Source organism: Drosophila erecta, unplaced genomic scaffold (assembly GCF_003286155.1).
Source record: "Drosophila erecta strain 14021-0224.00,06,07 unplaced genomic scaffold, DereRS2 tig00000021-arrow-pilon, whole genome shotgun sequence".
NCBI lineage: Eukaryota > Metazoa > Arthropoda > Insecta > Diptera > Drosophilidae > Drosophila > Drosophila erecta.
Window position 1 is genome coordinate 19,936,609 of NW_020825198.1, and position 20,199 is coordinate 19,956,807.

The following is a 20,199-nucleotide window of genomic DNA, read 5'->3' on the forward strand; positions in this document are numbered from 1 at the left end:
CAGTTTTGTAAAAGAGGACAAGAACGTATCGGGAAAATAAATAAAATAATAATAAATAAAATATAGTAAAATAATAATAGAGAAAAAGATAGGTTGATCCATTAACATCCATATACATATGTCGTTAGTATTCTGGTTCCTACCAACTTTGAATATTAAATTTGCTTGGCAAGGCCCTATAAATCGATAAGATGAAAGTGTACTACCATCACTATTTAAGTGTGACCAGCTTCTGGTAACGCAAATTAGGTATTTTGGTATTTTATATGGTATATCTTGATGTTCGCCGGTCGGTCACACTACAAAAAGCGCTGTGTAATTCTGCTGTTTCAACAACGAAAAAAAAGGGGACAAAAGCATACACCGCATTACAATCGAAACGAACGTAGTGCCAATTAAATCCCTAAAGTCAGACAAGTAGGCATCGTAAGGCAGCAACGCAAACATGACGGGCGAGACCAAGCTGGAGAAGAAGCCGCTGAAGCCGGCGGCTCCTGAAGGCGATGCCAAGGATCCGAAGGCCAAGAAGGATGAAAAGAAGGACGGCAAGGACAAGGAGCAGCAGCCGGAGCTCTCCGACGAGGACCAGCAGCTGCAGGAGGAGCTGGAACTGCTGGTGCAGCACCTGCAGGAGCCGGATGCGAAGCTCTACCAGCCGACACTGGAGAGTATGGCCAAATTGATCAGGGCCTCCACGACGTCGATGACCTCGGTGCCCAAGCCGCTGAAGTTCATGCGCCCGCACTACGACACCATGAAGACGGTGTACAAGCACATGCCCGACGAGCAGACCCGCCAGTTGTGCGCCGACATCATCTCGGTGCTCTCGATGACCATGGGCAGCGGCAAGGATTGCCTGGCCTACCGATTTCTCTGCGATCGCAAGCAGCGCATCGGAGACTGGGGTCATGAGTATGTGCGTCATCTGTCTGGCGAAATTTCTGCCCACTATCACGATACTACGGGAGACTTTCGTGTGCAACTCATCGAACTGGTCAAGCAGATCATCCCGTACAATATGGAGCACAACGCCGAGGCTGATGCCTGCGATCTGCTGATCGAAATCGATCACTTGCACCTGCTGAGCGATTATGTAGACGAGTCGGCCTATCCCCGCGTCTGTCTCTATCTGCAGTCGTGCTATCCTTACGTTCCTGAGCCGGATAACACCATTATCCTGGAAACCGCCCTCCAGCTGTCGCGCAAGTTTAACCAGTACACACAGGCCATGCGACTGGCATTGATGCTTAACGATATGGACAAGATAGGTGAGATCTTTAAGGAGCCCAAGGAGCCGGCTATGCAGAAGCAGCTGGCATTTATGCTGGCCCGCCAACAGATTTGCCTGGAGCTGGATGAATCGGTGTCCGACTACGACGATCTCATGGAGATCATGTCCAATGCTAATCTGAACAAGCATTTTCTAAATCTTGCTCGCGAGCTGGACATCATGGAGCCCAAAACGCCGGAGGACATTTACAAGTCGCATTTGGACAACTCGCGCTCCCGCTTCGCTTCCATCCAGGTGGACTCTGCCAAGCAAAATCTCGCCGCTAGCTTTGTAAATGGTTTTGTTAATGCCGGTTTCGGTGTGGATAAGCTGCTGTCGGAAGATGGAAACAAATGGTTGTACAAGAATAAGGAGCACGGCATGCTCTCGGCCACCGCATCGCTGGGTTTGATCCTTCTGTGGGATGTGGATGGCGGTCTGACCATGATCGATAAGTACTTGTACTCCACCGATGACAACATCAAGTCTGGCGCTTTGCTGGCCTGCGGAATTGTCAACTGCGGCATCCGTAACGAGGTCGATCCAGCTCATGCTCTGCTCTCCGATTATATAGACAACCAAAATTCCTGCATGCGCGTTGGCGCCATTCTCGGTCTGGGCATCGCTTATGCCGGCTCCAATCGCTCCATTGTGATCGACACCCTGAAGACGGTCTTCTCGTTTGGCAGCAACAACAAGAGTTCGGCCAGCGTGGAGATATTGGGAATAACAGCTCTGTCCCTGGGTCTCATCAGTGTTGGCTCGTGCAATGCTGAGATCACCGAGATCTTGTTGCAGACCATCATGGGTCTGACCAAGTCCGACCTGAAGGATACCTACACGAGGTTCCTGTTTTTGGGTCTCGGTCTGCTTTACTTGGGCCGCCAGAAGTCCACCGAAGCCGTGATGATGACCTTGGAGGTTTTGGAAGAGCCACACCGCAGCATGGCTACTACCATGGTGGACATATGCGCTTACGCTGGTACTGGCAACGTGCTCAAGATCCAACAGCTGTTTCACATCTGCTCTGATCACTACGAGACCTCCAGTGCCGATGACGAGAAGGAAAAGAGCAAGAAGGACAAGGGCAAGGATAAGGTAATGGTGCAATGCGTGAATTTTTGAAGTTCTTTAGGTTATTTATCCAATTCCTAAACTTTCTAGGATAAGGAGAAGGAGAAAGAGAAGGAAAAGGAGCGCGAGAAGGATTTGTCGGCCACCCAGTCGATCGCCGTGCTGGGAATCGCCCTGATCGCCATGGGTGAGGATATTGGTGCCGAAATGGCATACCGGTCGTTTGGAAACCTGCTGCGCTATTGCGAGCCGGCCATCCGTCGGGCCGTTCCACTGGCGTTGGGCCTGATATCCGCATCCAACCCAAAGCTGAACATCATCGACACGTTGAGCAAGTTCTCGCACGACAGCGACGCCGAGGTGGCGCACAATGCAATCTTTGCCATGGGCTTGGTGGGCGCCGGCACAAATAACGCCCGACTGGCCTCCATGCTACGTCAGTTGGCGCAGTACCATTCGAAGGATCCCAGCAATCTGTTTATGGTGCGCATCGCCCAGAGCTTGACGCACTTGGGCAAGGGCACTCTCTCGCTGAGTCCCTATCACAGCGATCGGCAGCTGATGAACCCCATGGCCGTCGCTGGACTGATGGCTACGTTGGTGTCCCTGCTGGATGTGAAGAACCTGATCCTGAACCGATCGCACTATCTGCTCTACACATTGGTGCCTGCCATGCAGGCCCGCATGCTGATCACCTTCGATGAGGAGCTCAACCAGCTGCAGGTGCCCGTGCGCGTCGGTATCGCCATCGATGTGGTCGGCCAGGCAGGCAAGCCTAAGACCATCACCGGCTTCCAGACTCACACCACGCCCGTTCTGCTGGCCATCGGCGAGCGCGCTGAGCTGGCCACCGACGAGTATCTGGCCCTCACTCCGGTCATGGAGGGATTCGTTATACTGAAAAAGAACCCCAACTTTGTGAAATAGAAGTGCATTCATTTAACATTTAAGGTCATTCGAGAAATTGAAGTTCAGCAACTAACTCCCTATAATTATTTGTTCCCCCACTGGCAGTTGATTCAAATGTCATTAATACGAAATATATCTACTTATAAAGAATAAAACAATTTGTACTTTTATGACAAGTTTTTTAGCTGGCAACGAAAAGCCTCTTTTTTTTTGGGCTGTCCAGTTGTAAATCATAATATGCGGTTCGGAAACCTGTATCCTGGGCATACAAACGCTTTGAAAACAGGCAATTCAAGGCGACATAAACGCATTGTAAAAATATATATGCAAACTTTATTCAGTGGCTTTTAGCAATATTACTTTTGCGTGTGCTCGAAGTGGATTTTTATTTATGCACGTATATGTATATATAAATGTAGTCGTAGGCTCTAGTGATAGTGTTCTTGCTGGATTTTGGAGCTGTTGGAGCTGTTTTGCTTGTACGAATTTTACTTTAAAAATAGACTTACTTATTGCTGTAAATATATATTTGTATACACTCTGCACTAATTACATATGATAAAATTGTCTCATTGTTTCGCCACAAAAGGTTAGTTTACACAATCCAAACCAGATGTGAAGTGTAAGCAAGCTAATTCAAATCAGTTTTGAATTTTGGTTTTCCATTCGCCCTGTAGATTTGTTAAGTTAAGTTTAAGTAACGGCCAAATTTGAATTAATGTATATTTGATTTTAGATTACAATTATGGTGTAGAACTGGTAGAAACGAACCAAATGAACGATTTTGAGGTCAATTTCAAATTCGACACAAGTCTTAACAAATGTCCAACATGATAAATCGGTTAAAATATAACACAACATAATAGAATATAGCAGTAAAGTTAGGGTTTGCAAGATTGCCTGGCCTGGCATTGCATCTACAAATTAAACAAACTAAGCCCTCCGATGCATGTGGTCAACGGCAGGCGATGATTGAGGAGGATGAGGAGGAGGAGGAGGAGTTGGAGCAGCAGCAGCAGCAGCGGGGGCGCCTGCGTCAGCGCCTCTCGTACTTGGCCGGCACCGATAGCCTGGTGCGGACGCCACCAGCTCCTCCTCCCGCCGATCCGCTCGCCTTGGTCCTCTCCGATGTGGAGCGACGCCGGGAAATTGGGCGTTTGTTGCTGTTGCCGCTGCTGCTACTGGTGTTGTTGCTGGTTGCTGGCAGTGAATGGTTATTGCTTTTGTTGCGGTTGGCTCCACTTCCACCTCCGCCTCCGTGTCCATTTCCGATCCCGGCGTTTCCATCGCTGTAGCGGTGCCGCTTGGTTAGCACTGTATTATCTACCAAAGGTCCAAAACATATACCATTAGAGTGTGTCGAATCAGAGGCTGAATCGAAGTTACTACTTTATTAATTGCCCACACAGTTGTTGGCAACTGGGCTCGCAATTCCATTAACTCCCACGGCACTAAATCCGCCACACTCATCATCAATAATACCAACATCGACAGCATTATCGCTGTGGGCCAGCACCTCTGGCACATCCGCCGCCTGCTCCACATCTGCCACAGACCGCGCGTTCACATTGAGAGGAAGAATTCAGTTAAAGTCCAAAGGAAAAGCATAAGGTTTAAAAGAAAAAGGTCCAAACGATACAATTTTGATTCAATTTTGTGATTTGCTTCTGATCGGTGGCTTTCATTGTGAACTCATGACGATGGTGGGATGCAGTGGTAGTTTTGTACATATGAAGATGCATGTAGCGATTCCCTTCATGGATGTGTTAAAGGTTTGGGTTGATTAAAGCTATTTAAACAGGTTCAATTGATGATGGTATGCTTAAAAAGACAATGGCGGAAATGGGGCTTACACAAATCGCAAACAATAAAATGTATGGAGTTTCATCAAAGGACTAACGATCGTTTTTTACATAAAGATAACTGAGAAGTAAAGTTAAATTCCATAATTTTATCTGACAAGTGAACATTTCACTTAATTTCATTGTAAATGAGAAACTATGAAACAAGTTATGTATAATTCGGCTAGGCATATAAGAAAGTTTTACTTTGGTTTTATATATAGAAGGCTAACACGATCGAGTTGCGATTATGTTGAAATTTACGAGACAATTCATTTTTAATAGCGTAAAATGTTTACTGTTTGTAATCCCAGGCCATTGAAAATAAAAACAAATAAAAATTACTACGATGGGGATGAGGCTGGAATGCTGGGCATGGCATTTCCTGCATGCTGATGAGGCACTCACCTTTGGAGCTCAGCTTGCGCTTCAATACGGGTGTGGCCGCCAGTCGCGTTCCTGTGACATTGCGTTTCTGGCCATGCTCGGAACGTCGCTCCCTAGTGTTGGCCAGGGTGCTCAGTGGCTGGTCGGCGCTCTTCTTGGCCACGTTCTTGCTGTTGTTGCTGCTGCCGTTGGTGCCATTTTCAGTGGATTTACCCTGGACTCCCGGGGCGACGGCTGCACTGCCTCGTTTAAGATGAGCCGGCATTCGCTTGGGTGGCTGCATTGAGCTGGACACCGCACCACTTCCAGAGGTGGATGCGGAGGAGGTAGATGCTTGGTCTGCGGGCGGTGCTGGTTTTTGGGGTGACTTGAGTGTCTTGGGATCTTCCTGCTTCTTATGCATGCCCACGTCCAACCAGTACTTCAGTTGCTCCTCGCGCTGTCGCTGCATCAGCTCTTGGCCGGCGGCGTACTTGCTGAGTAGGCCCTGAAGCTTCTGTACCGTCTTGTAGACCGTCTCGGCCGCAATCAGTCCGTAGTCAAAGAGCGAACACATATGCAGGATGAAGTTGCGGTAGAGATTCTTGCGCACAATCTCAGTGCCTTTGGCGTCGAGGAACATCTCGCAGGCGATCGGCAGCTGGCAGTCACCCACAAATCCGTGACGCATCACGTGCAGGTTCCACAGCTTCATCAACTCCTTTTCACCCTCGTTTACGTCGGAAAACTCGTCGATCATCTGGATGGTCTTTTGGCGAAGCCACAGCGGATCGCTCTCGCCCTCGGAGTCGATGTCCAGCTCTTTGGGATGCACAGGAAGACAGGTCTCCGTATGGTGGTAGAGTCTGCAAGGATTACAGTTTTGGATTTAGCTGAAGTTGTTTACTGATTTTTAATCTAAAGCAATACAAATGCGATACTTAAATGATTTTAACTCGATATTCATTTGCCTATCTGAATGGCACCTTACCTGTTGTGACCAGTAATGTACGATCGCTGGTTGCTTATCTCGTCCTCGTCCAGCTCTAGGAACTCGTCCAGACAAGTCTTCTGCCGTCTGGGCCGGCACACCATCAGACTGGTCACCGAAGTTCGTCGCACGGGGCCGCAGGTGCGAGCAAACGAGGAGCCAGATGGTCCGGCCAAGTCATAGGGCGATCCAGCGTACGAGCCATCGTAGGCATCATTGATGGTAACATCTATGCGAGCTCCACTTCCAGCAGGCTGGTATGTGAAGTTGAAGCGGGCGTGGCAAAGCTTTAGATGCTTCAGCAGGGCATACAGACGCAGGCAGTCCAAACCACACCACGGGCAGTTCAGCTCCTGAGTGTACTCCGTCTGCTGGCGGGTATTATTGCTGTACATGAAGTTGTACACGATCTGAGTGTGCTCTGGTGTGGTCTTGCACAACGAGCTGCCTCCTCCACCATTCTTCAATCCACTGCAGTTATTGTTGTTATTGTAGTTGTTGTTGTTGTAGTTCATCTCGGCCACCGCATCCAGATGCTGAACATACCGCTGCAGCTCCGGAGCCGAAATCATCTCGGGAAGCTGCTCATTGGATAGCGTCAGATGGAACTTGAGCATGGGACTCTGCTGGTAGACATCGTAGGTCAGCGAGAGTGGAATGTAGCTATCGGGCATCGTTTCCCAGGTGCATTTCTTTGGTGAGAAGGACTTGATGCTAGTGGAATTGAGAGGCTGCAGCATGGCCTCGTACTCGCCTTCGGTTATAAATCCGCTGGACTTCTCGTACAATATAAGCTCCGACCCGAACATTTTCTCATTTCGACGCGACCGCTTGTTCGGGGGAGTTTCTGCAGAAGACGGAATAGTTGATGAATTGTAAACCAACTGGGCGGTGCCAAAGTACTCACCAGCATTCTCGTCGTTGCACTTACTCGGCGCCAGCACCTTGATGCGAAAGAGCAGCTTGTACAGTGTGTGCTGCTCTCCCATTGGCCGCATTGTCTGGAGGGGAATGCTAATGGTGGCATGTTCTCCCACACGATCCTTTGGGTTGTACACGATCTGCGAGCACTTGCTGAGCAGCTCCTGAAAGTCCAGAGTGCTGTCCTTTCGCTTGCTACGTGTGATCTTGTACAGCGTTGTCTCCACACTCACAGATTCGCCCGCTTCGCAGAGCAGCTGTTCCTGCAGCAAATCCTCGCCACCGTCGCTGTCCATCCTCGCCGGCAATTTTTCGTGCAGCGAATCGTAGATGACGTGCAGGTAGTTTTGGCTCACTGCCTCCGATTTCTGTGTTATGCTCTCCAGCATCGAGTTTACCTGGAAGCTGACCCGATTCTTGTTGTTCCGCGACATCCGTTCCTTCATGTAGCTTAGCGTGCGGTTGAGGAAGATGGGCTGCGTTCAAGGAGGGGTATATTAATGGAAGGTTTAAGGGTTTTGGAGCGATATCCACGAGTGCCCCAGGCGTTTCTAAAGAGATAGGTAGATAACTAGAGCAGTTATGCTTAGACTTCGGTGCTTAACAGTTGACGCTGAGTCTTAACTGCTATTAGGTTGAACCTCAATGCAGGCAATCCCTATTTAAAGCTTTGCCGGTAAAGATGCATTGGACACCCCGGTTGCCGAGGCACAAATACCTGGAAAAGATATCAACTTACGTTTGTCTCGTGTCGATTGCGCAGGTAGCGATAGATCTGGGTGGGCTCTGCAATGTAATTATTCGGTGGATAATTCGATGGCCCGAAGATACAATAATCCAAGGTTCTGGTTCTACTCACTCTCAAAGGCCTGCAAAAAGAGTTCCTGCTCCTGCTGGTGGCCATTGAGTTTGACCTGGCCCTCGGTCGTCGGCGGTACAGTAGAGCCAGCATTACCCGCGTCCGGTGCTCCATGGGTGAGGCCATTTATGCCATTTGCGGCAGAACTATCCGGATTATTGTCTTTCTCGCGTTTTTTCGCTGGGGCCATTGTGTTTGTGTTGTTGGCAAAGGAGAGGGGGCGGGGGTGAAGGGCGAGGGCGGTACTGAAGGCGGTACGCTTTCCACAGATCACAATTACAACCGCACGCAATCGCTTTTAATTGGCACACATTTTTCTCGGATCAGAGTCCATTTAGAATCGGTTTTTGTTAGGGTTTCGCCGAGCAATGCGTGTTTTTTGCCGTCCTCCTTTTCGGCGCGAAATCTTTTGCTTTTGTCTCAGCGTTATTATAGGCGCACTAGCAACGTTACGACTGCATGACGAATGATTTCATTTTGCTGTTTAGCAGTGGCACACTTTAACTCATTCATTGGTCTATATGCACATTATACTTGTTTAAATAAATCCGTTTAAAGCACTTTATTTGCTACCAAACAATGGAAAAGGCAGCATTATTCTTTTTTTGCGGTCATGCCAAACATGCACAACGCCAGCCTAATAGCTTTAGGCGTTTACCAACACTATCTAGAAAATCGTCAAATAAATTCGCTGAAATGTATGTATGGACTTCTGCCTTTAGCACAAATATATTCTAGATGTATTTGCTTATATGTTTTTCTTTTTTATTCAGTTAATTAGATGATCGAACATAATTAGCCACCTTTCAGACAGCTGTTATTGGCAGTGCTATAAAACAGACATTCACAGCCAGGTGGCAACGACAGGAATTTTTGGCATATTCAATGCAAACCATATTTGGGCACACTGCACGGTTTACTCACATGCAAAAGCCGAATTTTGTTAAAATTATTAACAAGCGGAGAAGCAACTGTTTATAAAACACTTAATTCCGAGTAAACGCCTGCAGTAGCTAAATCAAAATGGACAAGAACAGCGCAGCGTTGTACAAAAAGATACAGACCGAGGTTGAGTCATACCAGAACCTGCAAAAATGTGAGTGAATGCCAGGCCATCTGGTGGATTATTACCCCTTATGTACATGGAATACACACAATTATTTCCTGCACAGCCTGCGTGAAGATGGTGAAGCAGCGGGCACTGCTGGATAGCCAGCTTAACGAGAACAAGTGCGTCCTGGACGAGCTGAATCTTCTGGGCCCCGACAATAAGGTCTACAAGCTCTTCGGACCCGTTTTGGTCAAGCAGGAGCTGGAGGAGTCGCGCCAGAATGTCGGAAAGCGCATTGAGTACATCTCCAAGGAGCTGAAGAGCTCCACCGACACTCTGGCGAGAATGTGAGTTGCCATCACCTTGCCTTGTTTATTTGGAACCTTATTTATTGCCCCTTTTCTCCGGCTTCATTTCATCTCATCCAGGGAGAAGGACATGCAGAAGCATCAGGAAACCATGGCCAAGTACCAACAGCAATGGCAGGTGGCGGCGGCAATGAAGTGAAAGCCCTCTACACCCACGCACATATAATTTATAACTTATTTTGGGACAGCTTGGTGGCTTTTGAAACTCTCCTGGCACGACCGCTTTATCTTAAAATGAATAAAAACCGTGAAAATCTGAAAACTACATGATAATAGTTTATCCAGTGGATGAATTAGAAGATCATTAACTATTTACTCTATTAAGACTTCAATGCCGCTAATTTCCCAGCTAATGGTTTCTTTTTTGTATTAAAGCATTCGAATAATTTTTGAGGATTTCTGCACTTTAAATGACTAGAAATTGTACTTTTTTTGGCGCATTTATTAAATATAACATTTCAGCGGGTATTCTTTTTAATTGGCTAGACGTTATTTATTAAATATAAACAATGGAATTACAAATATGAAAATAAATATAGATTTTAGTTTTTGTTTCTATCAGTAGCAATCAATTTGGTATTTTTTGCAAAGTTCATCTGGAATCATTGATGGAACTCCCCTACTAAAAAGTTCGGATCAGCTGTAACCTTTAGCACACCCACTGGACCTTATGTGGCATTCCAGCGGCGGCGACCTGCTGCCACACTAAAACCAGCGACAAAAAGTTGCCACGAAGAACAGAACTTATTTGTTGGCAAAATATATAAATCAGGGGCTCCAAAGCGTCGCTTAAGTCAGATCCCTGTTTCGGACTAGAGCTTGACCTGAACGCAGTCAAAAGATGGGCTCAAGCCACAGCATCCATGTTCCCGGTGGCGGCACCGAAGGTAAGTAAGTGGGCAAACAACTTGTTCCCCAAGAACCACGTAAACCTGCCGCTGATCCAATCAGAAAAGAACACTACAGTCTTGCCTGGATATAGGCGACCGCAGTCTACGCTGCCCTGTTTTTGAACACCAGGAATCGCCTGGTGTTGAACACCTAGAATCAAGGCAAATTTAAATACACAACAAAAACACATAGAGTCGTGGCATCATAGCCATCATACCTAATGTAAATATGGTATGAGCTTCCCCCGAACTCCATTCTTATCATGAAAATATATAGTTTAAATTCTAATCACGCCTGTATATTTTACGTAGATAAAGCATATCTGCCTTTAGTAATTCCATCCAACCAGGTTATTCTATGCTCTTAGTTTGAAAACTTTATTTTGAAATATACAAGTATGCCACTGAAATGCATTATTGGTAATCTGCAGGCTACCACGTACTCAAGGTGCAGGACAACTCGCCGGGCCAAAAGGCCGGACTGGAGGCCTTCTTCGACTTCATCGTCGCAATAGCCGGCACACGTCTGGATCAGGACAATGACATGCTGAAGGAACTGCTGCGGCAGAACGTTGACAAGCCGGTGCGGCTCACCGTCTATTCCAGCAAGACGCAGACGGTCCGCGAACTGACCCTCACACCGAGCAATAACTGGGGCGGCCAGGGTCTGCTGGGCGTCAGCATACGGTTCTGCTCCTTCGAGGGCGCTAACGAGAGCGTCTGGCACATCCTCGAAGTACACCCCAATTCGCCCGCCGAGCTCGCTGGACTGCGAGCCTACAGTGACTATGTCATTGGGGCAGATGCCATACGCCACGAAAACGACGACCTGTTCACGCTGATCGAAACGCACGAGCAGCAGCCGCTGAAGATGTACGTTTACAACCTGGACGATGACGCCTGTCGCGAAGTGACCATCAAACCGAATACCGCCTGGGGTGGCGAGGGAGCACTGGGCTGCGGCATAGGCTTCGGCTATCTGCATCGCATTCCCGTGCAAGCAGAGCCAGTCCCTAGTAGCTCTGCAGCTGCTCCTGCTTCTGCCGTGGAGTCCTCTGCTCCGCTGCTGACTGCCGGGGGAGCGACTCCAGTTGTTGCTCCAGCAGCTTATGCAGGATCCGCTGTGGTCTCACCAACGTTGCCTTACATACCGCCACTGGCCAACACCTTTGGATCCACAAACTCCGAGGTCAGACCACCGACTATTGAGCCACCGGCACAGAGCTTGTTCAAGACCTACTTTAATCCGGATGAGGCTACCGATGCACTTACTGCGGCGCTGGAAACGCAGGCCTCCATTGCCGAACCCGTTTCCGCTCCGCCTGCGGTGACTGACGTGTCCGTGGCGCAACCTCAGGTCCAGGTGCCTGCACCAGCGCAACCATTGCCGCCCCCAGCTAACATCTTTATACCCGGCGTTTTTGATCCCAGTACGCAGCAAAACGCAACTTTAGGTGGCATACCCGCTGCTCAGCTGCCATTTCCACAGGCCACAGCAGCTCCAGCGGCTGTGCCCATGTTCTCTGCACCACAACAGGCTTACATGTCGGCCCCGGCTGCCCTCTCCTATCCAGCCGGTGCCCAGACAGTGCCCTCGTATCCGCAGGTGCAACCCTCCATGGGTGGATTGTTTCCCACGCAGCCAACGCCGTTGCCGCCACAAATGGCCCATGTGTTCGCGCCACCAGTACCACCGCAAGCTGCAGCTGTTCCAGCGGCAGGCAACGATGAATCATCGGGACCGGCAGTAAATCAGGCTGGAAACTAAGACTTCTACTGAGCTAATGGACCAACTGCTAAACCTGGACAAATTGTCGTTAAGCTTTTATTTTCGAGAATCATCTCATTGTTTTGTATGATCGCGATAGCAAATATCACAAGTGGCGCGATTGGGTTGGCCAGCTGCACGCAAGATGTGTACATTGCATTCATAATAATAATCTAAATTAATTATAACAATAAACCAATAAAAATATATATGTATTTAAGGTCTTTACATAAACGAGCTTTCAATACGTTTGTATAGCTGGCACTTGTACGGTAACAGACTTGTTATAATTCTTCAAAAATTTTAAACGGAAAAGCAAGATGTTGAAAAATCAAACTTTTTAATAAAGTTTCAACAAACAATTTATTTGATGTATTATAACAAATACTTACACAAATTCATTGGCCAACATGTTATTTGCTGAAAATAAATGTAAAGTATTTTAGAATTGCATAGCTCCGCTTTACGAAACTTGCAGATTCAGTCACTTGTGCAACAGTAAGAAGATAAAACGACAATCACATGGATTTTTTGACATTAATGGCAGCAAAATCAATTGAATAACTATTATTAAATGCTACTAGAAAAAAAGGTGTATTTTACAACGATTTAAAACAAATTTATAATTGCATATTTAAGCGGTTGTGTAGCGCAGCACAAAGAAAAAGAAAAGAGTAGCTAAGTTTATAAGCATTTAATGCGCTAACTACATATAACTAATTTGGTAGGCACCTGGTCTGAAAGTACTTCTCATCGACGAAGCGACAGAACTCGACCAAGTGCTTGTACTTCTGCACCGTTTGGGCCAGCGCCATGTTCGGCAAATTGGTGGTCAGAATGCTGAAGAGGTGTCCGAAGGCGATGGCATCAAGTTCGCAGGGCTGATCGCCGTAGAAGAAGGGCGTTTCCGGCGACTCCTTCAGCTTGTACTCGAGGGTCTCACAGCACTTGGCCACATTATCGATGACACTGTCGATGTCCAGGTCGTCCCACTGATACACCTTCAGCAAACGCAGGGCGTTCCGCCGCTTCCCATAGTTCTGCATATGATTAAGGGGCCATGGAAAGACGACTCCGTTCCTGGGCGCAGTGACCTCCTTATAGACGCGCTCGTTCTTGAAGCTTATATACAGCTCAGCCATGGTAAAGATGTTCTCCACCAGGGACACATAGGTGCGCATGTCGGCCTTCTCGTCCTCGTCCTGCCAGTTGCCAATGGCCAGGTGCTTCTGCTCCACAAAGTTCACAATCGGCTCGAACTCAGCAAAAATGAACGCTCCTGCTCGGATGAAGGGCAACTTGGTCATCCTGCCGCCCGGCGACATGTGCTCCGCATTGGCGCAGGATCGGATCCCGAAGGGCAGGTTGCACATCTTCAGGTAAGCCTTCACAGCCAGGCAACTGGCGTTTTCCGGCAGCAGGATTTGTTCCGCTTCATAGGGCTGTTGTGATGTAAATATTTATGTACATAAATGTGAGCATAACGCTACTGAGGATTTTGGGCTTATTGACCGTCTCACCTGGTAGAGAGTGGCGTCTTCGGGCCAGGGCTCGGCGACCAATTTTTCGGCCGTGTGCAGCTGGTTTAGGTACTGTGATTTCATTGCAAACTAACTGAATTTATTGGGTTCTTCAGCTTTCGCACCGAAATCGCCGATGAAGTAATATACAGCTGTTTGCTGGTGCTGCCAGACTGTTGGAAATAAGAACCGAACAGCGCTGCCAAGTTTTTTTTTACAGTTCTATGTCGTTTTTTAAAAATTGTAGATTGTGTATGAAACAAAACTGTTAAACTCTTTACTAATAAATAATTTGTATTTTAGCACTTACTTACAAAGTATAGAATTTAATGGAAAGTATTCCTAAGCCCAACCACTTTCTCGAACAGCAAGTATTTTTGGACAACAGTGTGAACAGATGCCCTTTGCAAGCTAATTCGCGTTTCAGCATTCTGCACACGAAGGCATACGTTCACACTTGCAATTCTTATTTTATATTATTTGCTTTGTTTAAAAGTTAGTTATCAAAAGTTGTTAAAAATATAGAATACAGTTACTTCTCAGTGATTAATTAGCAGAAATCGCTGTATTTGATTCATTTCGCATATTAAAAGGTGAGTGCGCGTCGTCGCCAATTTGCCAGTGTGTGTGTGTGTGGTGTGTGAGTGCGGTGCGTTCCAATGCATTTTACCTATATAAATATAAGTAATATTTTCGTAATAACTGAGTGCAAGCTGGCATTGCTAGAAAGTAATTTGGGGTTTCTGCTGCCTAGAACCACTCCCAAAAAATTCTACTCGAAAATCAGTGACGATTCATGTGCCGGCCTCAGTGTGAGTATGTGTGAGCTGGTGTGCATGTGAGCTGGTGTGTGTGATTCATTCGTCTGGGGTTTAACATTCTTCGTGCGCATTTCTTTATCAGAAAAGAGAAAAAAGAAGTGGCATGGCTCGTACTTTTCTCTGAATTATCCCCACACTTTGACTTTGGCGGGGGGTCCTCTGCCTCTCTCCTTCTCTCTCTGGCTAGCTCTCTCGCTTGCACCTCCTTCGATTCTGGCACATTTGTTTGGAATTCAAAATTTCAGTTTGGTCAGACTGTTCTTGAAATTACCGTTTCTCACCTAGCCTTAATTGTTGCGATTGTATTTATTGGCCCAAACTTGCGTTGTTGGTCCGAAAATTGTTTATTATTTTCTGCCATTCCCACACGAACACGGAGAGAAATTGTAAGCGCTTATTTCGAAATATAACAATGAGATCTGAAAACCAATATCGTAATTTTAAGGTTTAAACGAGGGTTTTTTATGCACCAGTATTTATTTATCAAATATTTATTTTTCAAAATAAAATCCTTAACAGATAGATACATATTTATCAGCTTTGGGTATATTAAAACTCAAAATATAGCTTAAACTGATCACATTGTTACTGCTCTATGAACACATGTGCCTTTGAAATCGTTTTGTATAGACTCAATTTTATTACCTCACAACAACTTGATGTCAAGTAATAACATTTCAATTTCATGTACTTTTTGCCCGGGCACACGGCATGCACATATATGTATACATATATAGCCAAATCTGGAGAATCTAGAATTATTATTGGCCCAACATTCGTTGAAAATGGGCACAAAGCTGGCGACGTGTATTTAGATAATGGAAAACAAAGCAAGATAATAATAAAGGCATTTTCTGGGGGGCGGAGGCCTCTCGCTTTTTGTCGCCCGTTCTGGTCAATATTATTCAATGCCGATACCCGCTCTCTCCCTCCATCGAGTTCTCCTGCCTTATCTAACTGCCGCTCCGTATTTGGTTGGACCTTTTTATTTTCTGAGCGGACCAGCTGCAGGTCGAGCGCCCCCTGCCTGCCCCGCCCTTTGCCAATCAACACGTCAGTCCATCAATGCGTTAATAATTGAAATTTAATCAATATTATTGAACGGCCATATGAAGTGGCTACATTTGTTCGCCACAGAAGCACTCGTGTTGCCAAAAAAGTAAATAAACCCGCTTTATGGTTACTAAATGATATCGCAATCAGCAGGGGAGTACATGGAATACGTTTTGGATTCGGGTTTGGCACCGCTAATTTGTTGGATTTCAAAATTTTACATTGTTTGTAGAAACATCACTATATTTACCTATTTAGATAGCAGGTTCGATGTTACCCATTCATCGACTTCCTTCGGATTTCCGCCCGGCATTGTTTAGTCATGAGCTTAAATCTCCCAAAGGCAACCGCTTATAAAGGGAAAATACTGTTCCTCCATTTTATGATTCAGGAATGCTTCCATATACTTTAATACGATGTAGCAGATATGGTTGCGCACATGCTTTTAGACGGAGGAATATGTATGTACATACATTCATACAGCTGTGGTCATTGAATTAGCAGTGCATGGGAAACTAAGAAATATAAAGGTATTATTCCACGTCACAAATTCACAACTTTTTGGCTGTTCCTTAGTCTGATTTTGTCCAACGAAAAGTCCCGAAATTCTCAATATTTTGTAAGTAGGTTAAGTTGATTAGTAGCGCAATATAATAAAAAAAATAAAAAATGGACTGCTCGCAAGAAGAAAGAAAGTTGTTTCTTAAGCTTAGAGAGCAGGGAAAAAGAAATTTAGAAGTTCAAAATATCCTTCAATGTTCTGCCCAAATGGTATCCAATGCCATTAAATATGATTTGAAGCCCGAAAATTGTGGTGCCTAACGTAAAACCACAGATACAGAGGATCGACGCATCCTTTTGCATCCTCTAGGGACATAAAGTTTGAGTCGAACTTGGAAGTCAGGGACGTTACTATTCGTTACTACTACTTAATGAAAATTTAAGTGCGAGGTGTCCCTTAAAATGGAAACTGCCCCTTAAAATTCAACAGGATAATGATCCAAGACACACGAGCAAAGGTGCAAAGAATTGGTCAGGACTTGGTGGACTCCGTGCCGCGGGTGTAAGGCTGTGATAGCCAATAAAGGTTATGCGAAAAATTATTAGACCCCAATCACACAATTAAAAAGAAAAATTAGGTTACTTTTGAGTCAGGTTGAATTTTGACGCTATTTTCTCCTTACACTGCTATTTTAGCGAACATCAGAATTTATGCCTTTTATGTTGTTTTTACCCATATTTTCAAAACTTTTAAAGTAAAAAAAGTGAAACATTTGTTGAATTATTTAAAATTAAATGTTATAAAAAAATTTGTTGAATTAAAAGTGTAAATCATATATGATGATATATTTCAATGAACACAGCTGTATATATAAAACAACATCATTATCGTCAACATGTTACGCACACCACTAAAAATATGCCTATGACCCACAAGCTTCTCCCAGAGAAACCGAGGCATACTAAACAAAATCCAAAGCAGCAATTCAACAACAGCACCGATCGAAATTAAGACTTGTGCTTTCCTTTAAAATGTAATTGATTGATAAACAAACAATTGCGATTGGACAGTTCTAGGTTAACAACCATGGCCGAAACAGAGACAAAGCACCATCCCGAGCACCACGACGAGGATGTTCATGATGCCAACTACCAGGCGCCGCCGGAGAAGACCATCGAGGAGATAATGGCCGCCGATCAGGAGGACGAGAGCTTGCGGCGCTACAAGGAGGCACTCCTGGGTGCCGCCCAGACCGAGAAAATTATTGTTGGTAAGGATGTAAACTCGGCCCCTAAAATAAGAATTCGCGGAATATAATAACTTTGCTACCCAGATCCCAATGATCCTCGAAAAGTTATTGTAAAGAAACTTGCCCTCGTCGTCGAAGGACGCGACGACATGGAATTGGATCTTACCGGTGACCTTAGTCAGCTGAAAAAGCAGGTAATTATTAATAGCCATCCAACCATTTGAATACTTTTGTTTATGAATCATATGTATGTACTTTGACAGCTTTTTGTGATCAAAGAAGGTGTTCAGTACAAGGTGCGCATTGATTTTATTGTGCAACGTGAAATAGTCCATGGCCTTAAGTATGTTCAAAAGACTTCTCGCTTGGGTGTTACTGGTAAGTATTCAAACGTAACATTTTATTTATTTTTGGCAGAATTAGCTTTATTTGTATTTATTTATTACTATTGTAAAGACAGATTTGTAATCTGAGTTCCAGCAGTACTTATGTACAAAAATTAAAGAAATCTAAATAATTTTCTATTATTTGACCTAAGATTATAAGTAATGAATTATTTACTGACCGAGTGCTCCAATATTGCATAAGAATCAAAAACAATTGTACTATTGGTGATTTTCTTTACGTTACACTATTCCTATTCGAGCACTTTTAGGGCTTCAAATTTCTAGGCTGACGCGAAATTGTTAGCAAACTGAGGTGTAGTTTTTGATTGACTTTTGCGCGAGCTAGTCGACTTTTGTTTCTAGAAATGGGAAAAGGCTGGTTCAACGGCACAACCCTATTATTGGGATTTTGTAGTGCTGTCTATATCCTCTTTTTCACATTTGCCGTACTAACTTTAGTCATGTGTTGAGAATAACTTGTATCCTATTATCTCCAATGCCAATCCCTCATTTCGGAATGTATAATTTTTTAAGTTGTGGGTAAGCTGGTGTCGGCCGTCCCCAAATGTAATTCTTTACTAAACCTATTGTTCTCCCATTGCTCTCTAGTTGACAAAATGAAGCATATGGTTGGCTCCTATCCGCCGAAGAAGGAGATTCAGTTCTACTTGACCCCCGCCGAGGAGGCACCTTCAGGCACACTTTCCCGCGGCACCTACTCGGTCCATTCGGTCTTCACGGATGACGACAAGCACATACACCTGGAGTGGGACTGGACCTTTGAGATCAAAAAGGACTGGGCCTAAGAGACACACTGAGCAGCACACAAACACACACGACATACAACATACAACATACGCTTTTTGTTTTCCCCCAACATGTCTTGTAAATGAGTTAATTTTTGTTCCAAAAGTGTACGCGATTTTTCCAAAAATGTAATTGATCGTCAAGTATTTTGTTAACGGTATTAAATTATAAATATTTTTGTAACTAAAGTGTAATGTAAAGGCATGATAAGTATTTTTGATACCCAATTTGCAAATTTAATGTGTGCAGATGAAGAGCACTTTTCGCCTAAGTCCTCAATGAGACACCAAGTCGGTCAGTCAAGTCAAAACCAAGTCAAGTCACTAGGCCAGTCAGTCAGCCAGTCAGCCAGTCAGTCAGTCAGTCGTTTGGTTCTCAATGCCATTGCCTATGTTTAACATACATTTTCAAGCAGATTATTAATTGAGTAATTAACTTTAAGAAAGTTGTTTGCATTTCGCTGTATTTAAAATTGATGAACGGAATGGTTTATTGTGAGATCAAGTTGCCCCAAAACTAAAAGGAAACTAAAAACATGCAACCCGAACTGTTAAATGTAACTAAAGCTGAACTTTATTATGCATTTGATGTTAGTGCGGCGTGAAATCACTTAAATCTAAATTATTCGAACTATATACTATCTCTGTGTATTTTTTGTGTACCATATATGCGAAAGCTGATTGAGTGCAACCGAAGAGCAATAAAGAATAAAGTATACATATTTTAAAAGAAAACTTGTTTTCATGTTAATATACATATTGGGTAACTAAATGTAAGTTAGGGAATTATTTTTCATAATAAGGGATCCCATAAATTATTGTGGCAGTGTGGGCACAGATTTTCCGTAGCCAAAGATAATTTAGCTTCACACTTTATAATGCTTATCAGCTTACATGGGGCAAACGTCATAAATTGTGGCCAGAAGGCGAAGGCAGAGCGAGTATTACTCATCCGCCACTAAATATTTTTCAAGGTGTACGAAAGAGAGCATTTGAAACATTTCTCTGTTTACGTTCGGATCCATCAACAAGTTGCCAGCCTCTTGTTGCAGCTGACATTAGCAGCATGTTGCCAACAATCACGGCTTCAATACAGAAAATAATAACCGCATTTTATATTCCAACGCACATTTGTCTTGAGAATCGCGCGCACCTGCATGAATAAGTAAGTTACTTTTTCGGAAATGACTATAGTTGCCAGAAGAAAAATCGCGTAATTTAAGAAAAACAAATCATTTGTGTTTTCGGGAAATGGCCCGGGGCATTCGTGTGTTTTAGGGGTCCGCCAAAGCTGCGATTTTCCAGGATGTGAACAATAAATTCAGGAAGAGAGGTACACATTTTGTGTAATTAAAGAAAACTTACATGGTGCATTCATAAAATACTTCTACAGATACTTCTTATAGGATTTTTATAATATTTTCCCTATCAAAAAATCACACATATCATTTCATAGTCGGCATTCATATTGACTTATAGCACTTATATTTCTTTTAGCATGCCAGATCGGTTCGAGTCCTTTTAAGATTACCTTTATGAAATGCCAATATTTGC

At 44.7% G+C, this 20,199-nt stretch overlaps 6 protein-coding genes across 13 annotated transcripts; 4 read left to right on the forward strand and 2 right to left on the reverse strand.

The window, feature by feature from the left end:
* The first annotated feature begins 249 nt into the window (after positions 1 to 249).
* On the forward strand, positions 250 to 3,423 carry LOC6545759 (26S proteasome non-ATPase regulatory subunit 2). The gene is made up of 2 exons (XM_001973367.3): positions 250 to 2,368; positions 2,435 to 3,423. Exons 1-2 carry the CDS (start codon positions 446 to 448, stop codon positions 3,269 to 3,271), a joined length of 2,760 nt encoding a protein of 919 aa, XP_001973403.1. The 5' UTR covers positions 250 to 445; the 3' UTR covers positions 3,272 to 3,423.
* A 149-nt stretch (positions 3,424 to 3,572) lies between these two features.
* LOC6545760 (polycomb protein Su(z)12) lies at positions 3,573 to 8,991 on the reverse strand. 4 transcript variants are annotated; one of them, XM_026976858.1, is made up of 7 exons: positions 8,232 to 8,991; positions 8,112 to 8,158; positions 7,359 to 7,848; positions 6,452 to 7,298; positions 5,503 to 6,326; positions 4,643 to 4,798; positions 4,512 to 4,576 (listed from the first exon to the last, which is right to left on the reverse strand). In XM_026976858.1, the coding sequence occupies exons 1-6, from the start codon at positions 8,419 to 8,421 to the stop codon at positions 4,647 to 4,649; spliced, it is 2,550 nt and encodes an 849-aa protein (XP_026832659.1). In that variant the 5' UTR covers positions 8,422 to 8,991; the 3' UTR covers positions 4,512 to 4,576; positions 4,643 to 4,646. The 4 variants fall into 4 exon arrangements, with proteins under 4 accessions (XP_001973404.2, XP_026832656.1, XP_026832659.1 ...); XM_001973368.3 differs by lacking the exon at positions 4,643 to 4,798 and having other exon boundaries at positions 3,573 to 4,576; XM_026976857.1 differs by having other exon boundaries at positions 8,112 to 8,991.
* Positions 8,992 to 9,090: 99 nt separating this feature from the next.
* On the forward strand, positions 9,091 to 9,915 carry LOC6545761 (probable prefoldin subunit 6). The gene is made up of 3 exons (XM_001973369.3): positions 9,091 to 9,327; positions 9,404 to 9,629; positions 9,711 to 9,915. The coding sequence occupies exons 1-3, from the start codon at positions 9,255 to 9,257 to the stop codon at positions 9,787 to 9,789; spliced, it is 378 nt and encodes a 125-aa protein (XP_001973405.1). The 5' UTR covers positions 9,091 to 9,254; the 3' UTR covers positions 9,790 to 9,915.
* Positions 9,916 to 10,300: 385 nt separating this feature from the next.
* Positions 10,301 to 12,523, forward strand: LOC6545762 (Golgi reassembly-stacking protein 2). Its single transcript, XM_001973370.3, has 2 exons — positions 10,301 to 10,537; positions 10,972 to 12,523. Exons 1-2 carry the CDS (start codon positions 10,492 to 10,494, stop codon positions 12,306 to 12,308), a joined length of 1,383 nt encoding a protein of 460 aa, XP_001973406.1. The 5' UTR covers positions 10,301 to 10,491; the 3' UTR covers positions 12,309 to 12,523.
* Positions 12,524 to 12,670: 147 nt separating this feature from the next.
* On the reverse strand, positions 12,671 to 14,037 carry LOC6545763 (metaxin-2). 2 transcript variants are annotated; one of them, XM_026976470.1, is made up of 3 exons: positions 13,829 to 14,037; positions 13,041 to 13,750; positions 12,671 to 12,728 (listed from the first exon to the last, which is right to left on the reverse strand). In XM_026976470.1, the coding sequence occupies exons 1-3, from the start codon at positions 13,910 to 13,912 to the stop codon at positions 12,722 to 12,724; spliced, it is 801 nt and encodes a 266-aa protein (XP_026832271.1). In that variant the 5' UTR covers positions 13,913 to 14,037; the 3' UTR covers positions 12,671 to 12,721. The 2 variants fall into 2 exon arrangements, with proteins under 2 accessions (XP_026832271.1, XP_001973407.1); XM_001973371.3 differs by lacking the exon at positions 12,671 to 12,728 and having other exon boundaries at positions 12,988 to 13,750.
* Positions 14,038 to 14,214: 177 nt separating this feature from the next.
* Positions 14,215 to 19,281, forward strand: LOC6545708 (rho GDP-dissociation inhibitor 1). Of its 4 annotated transcripts, none has more exons than XM_026976471.1 (6): positions 14,215 to 14,421; positions 17,275 to 17,474; positions 17,538 to 17,647; positions 17,717 to 17,831; positions 18,374 to 18,379; positions 18,449 to 19,281. In XM_026976471.1, the coding sequence occupies exons 2-6, from the start codon at positions 17,291 to 17,293 to the stop codon at positions 18,643 to 18,645; spliced, it is 612 nt and encodes a 203-aa protein (XP_026832272.1). In that variant the 5' UTR covers positions 14,215 to 14,421; positions 17,275 to 17,290; the 3' UTR covers positions 18,646 to 19,281. The 4 variants fall into 4 exon arrangements, with proteins under 4 accessions (XP_026832272.1, XP_001973408.1, XP_026832273.1 ...); XM_026976472.1 differs by lacking the exon at positions 14,215 to 14,421 and adding an exon at positions 14,457 to 14,477; XM_026976473.1 differs by lacking the exon at positions 14,215 to 14,421 and adding an exon at positions 14,620 to 14,640.
* The last annotated feature ends 918 nt before the right edge of the window (positions 19,282 to 20,199 follow it).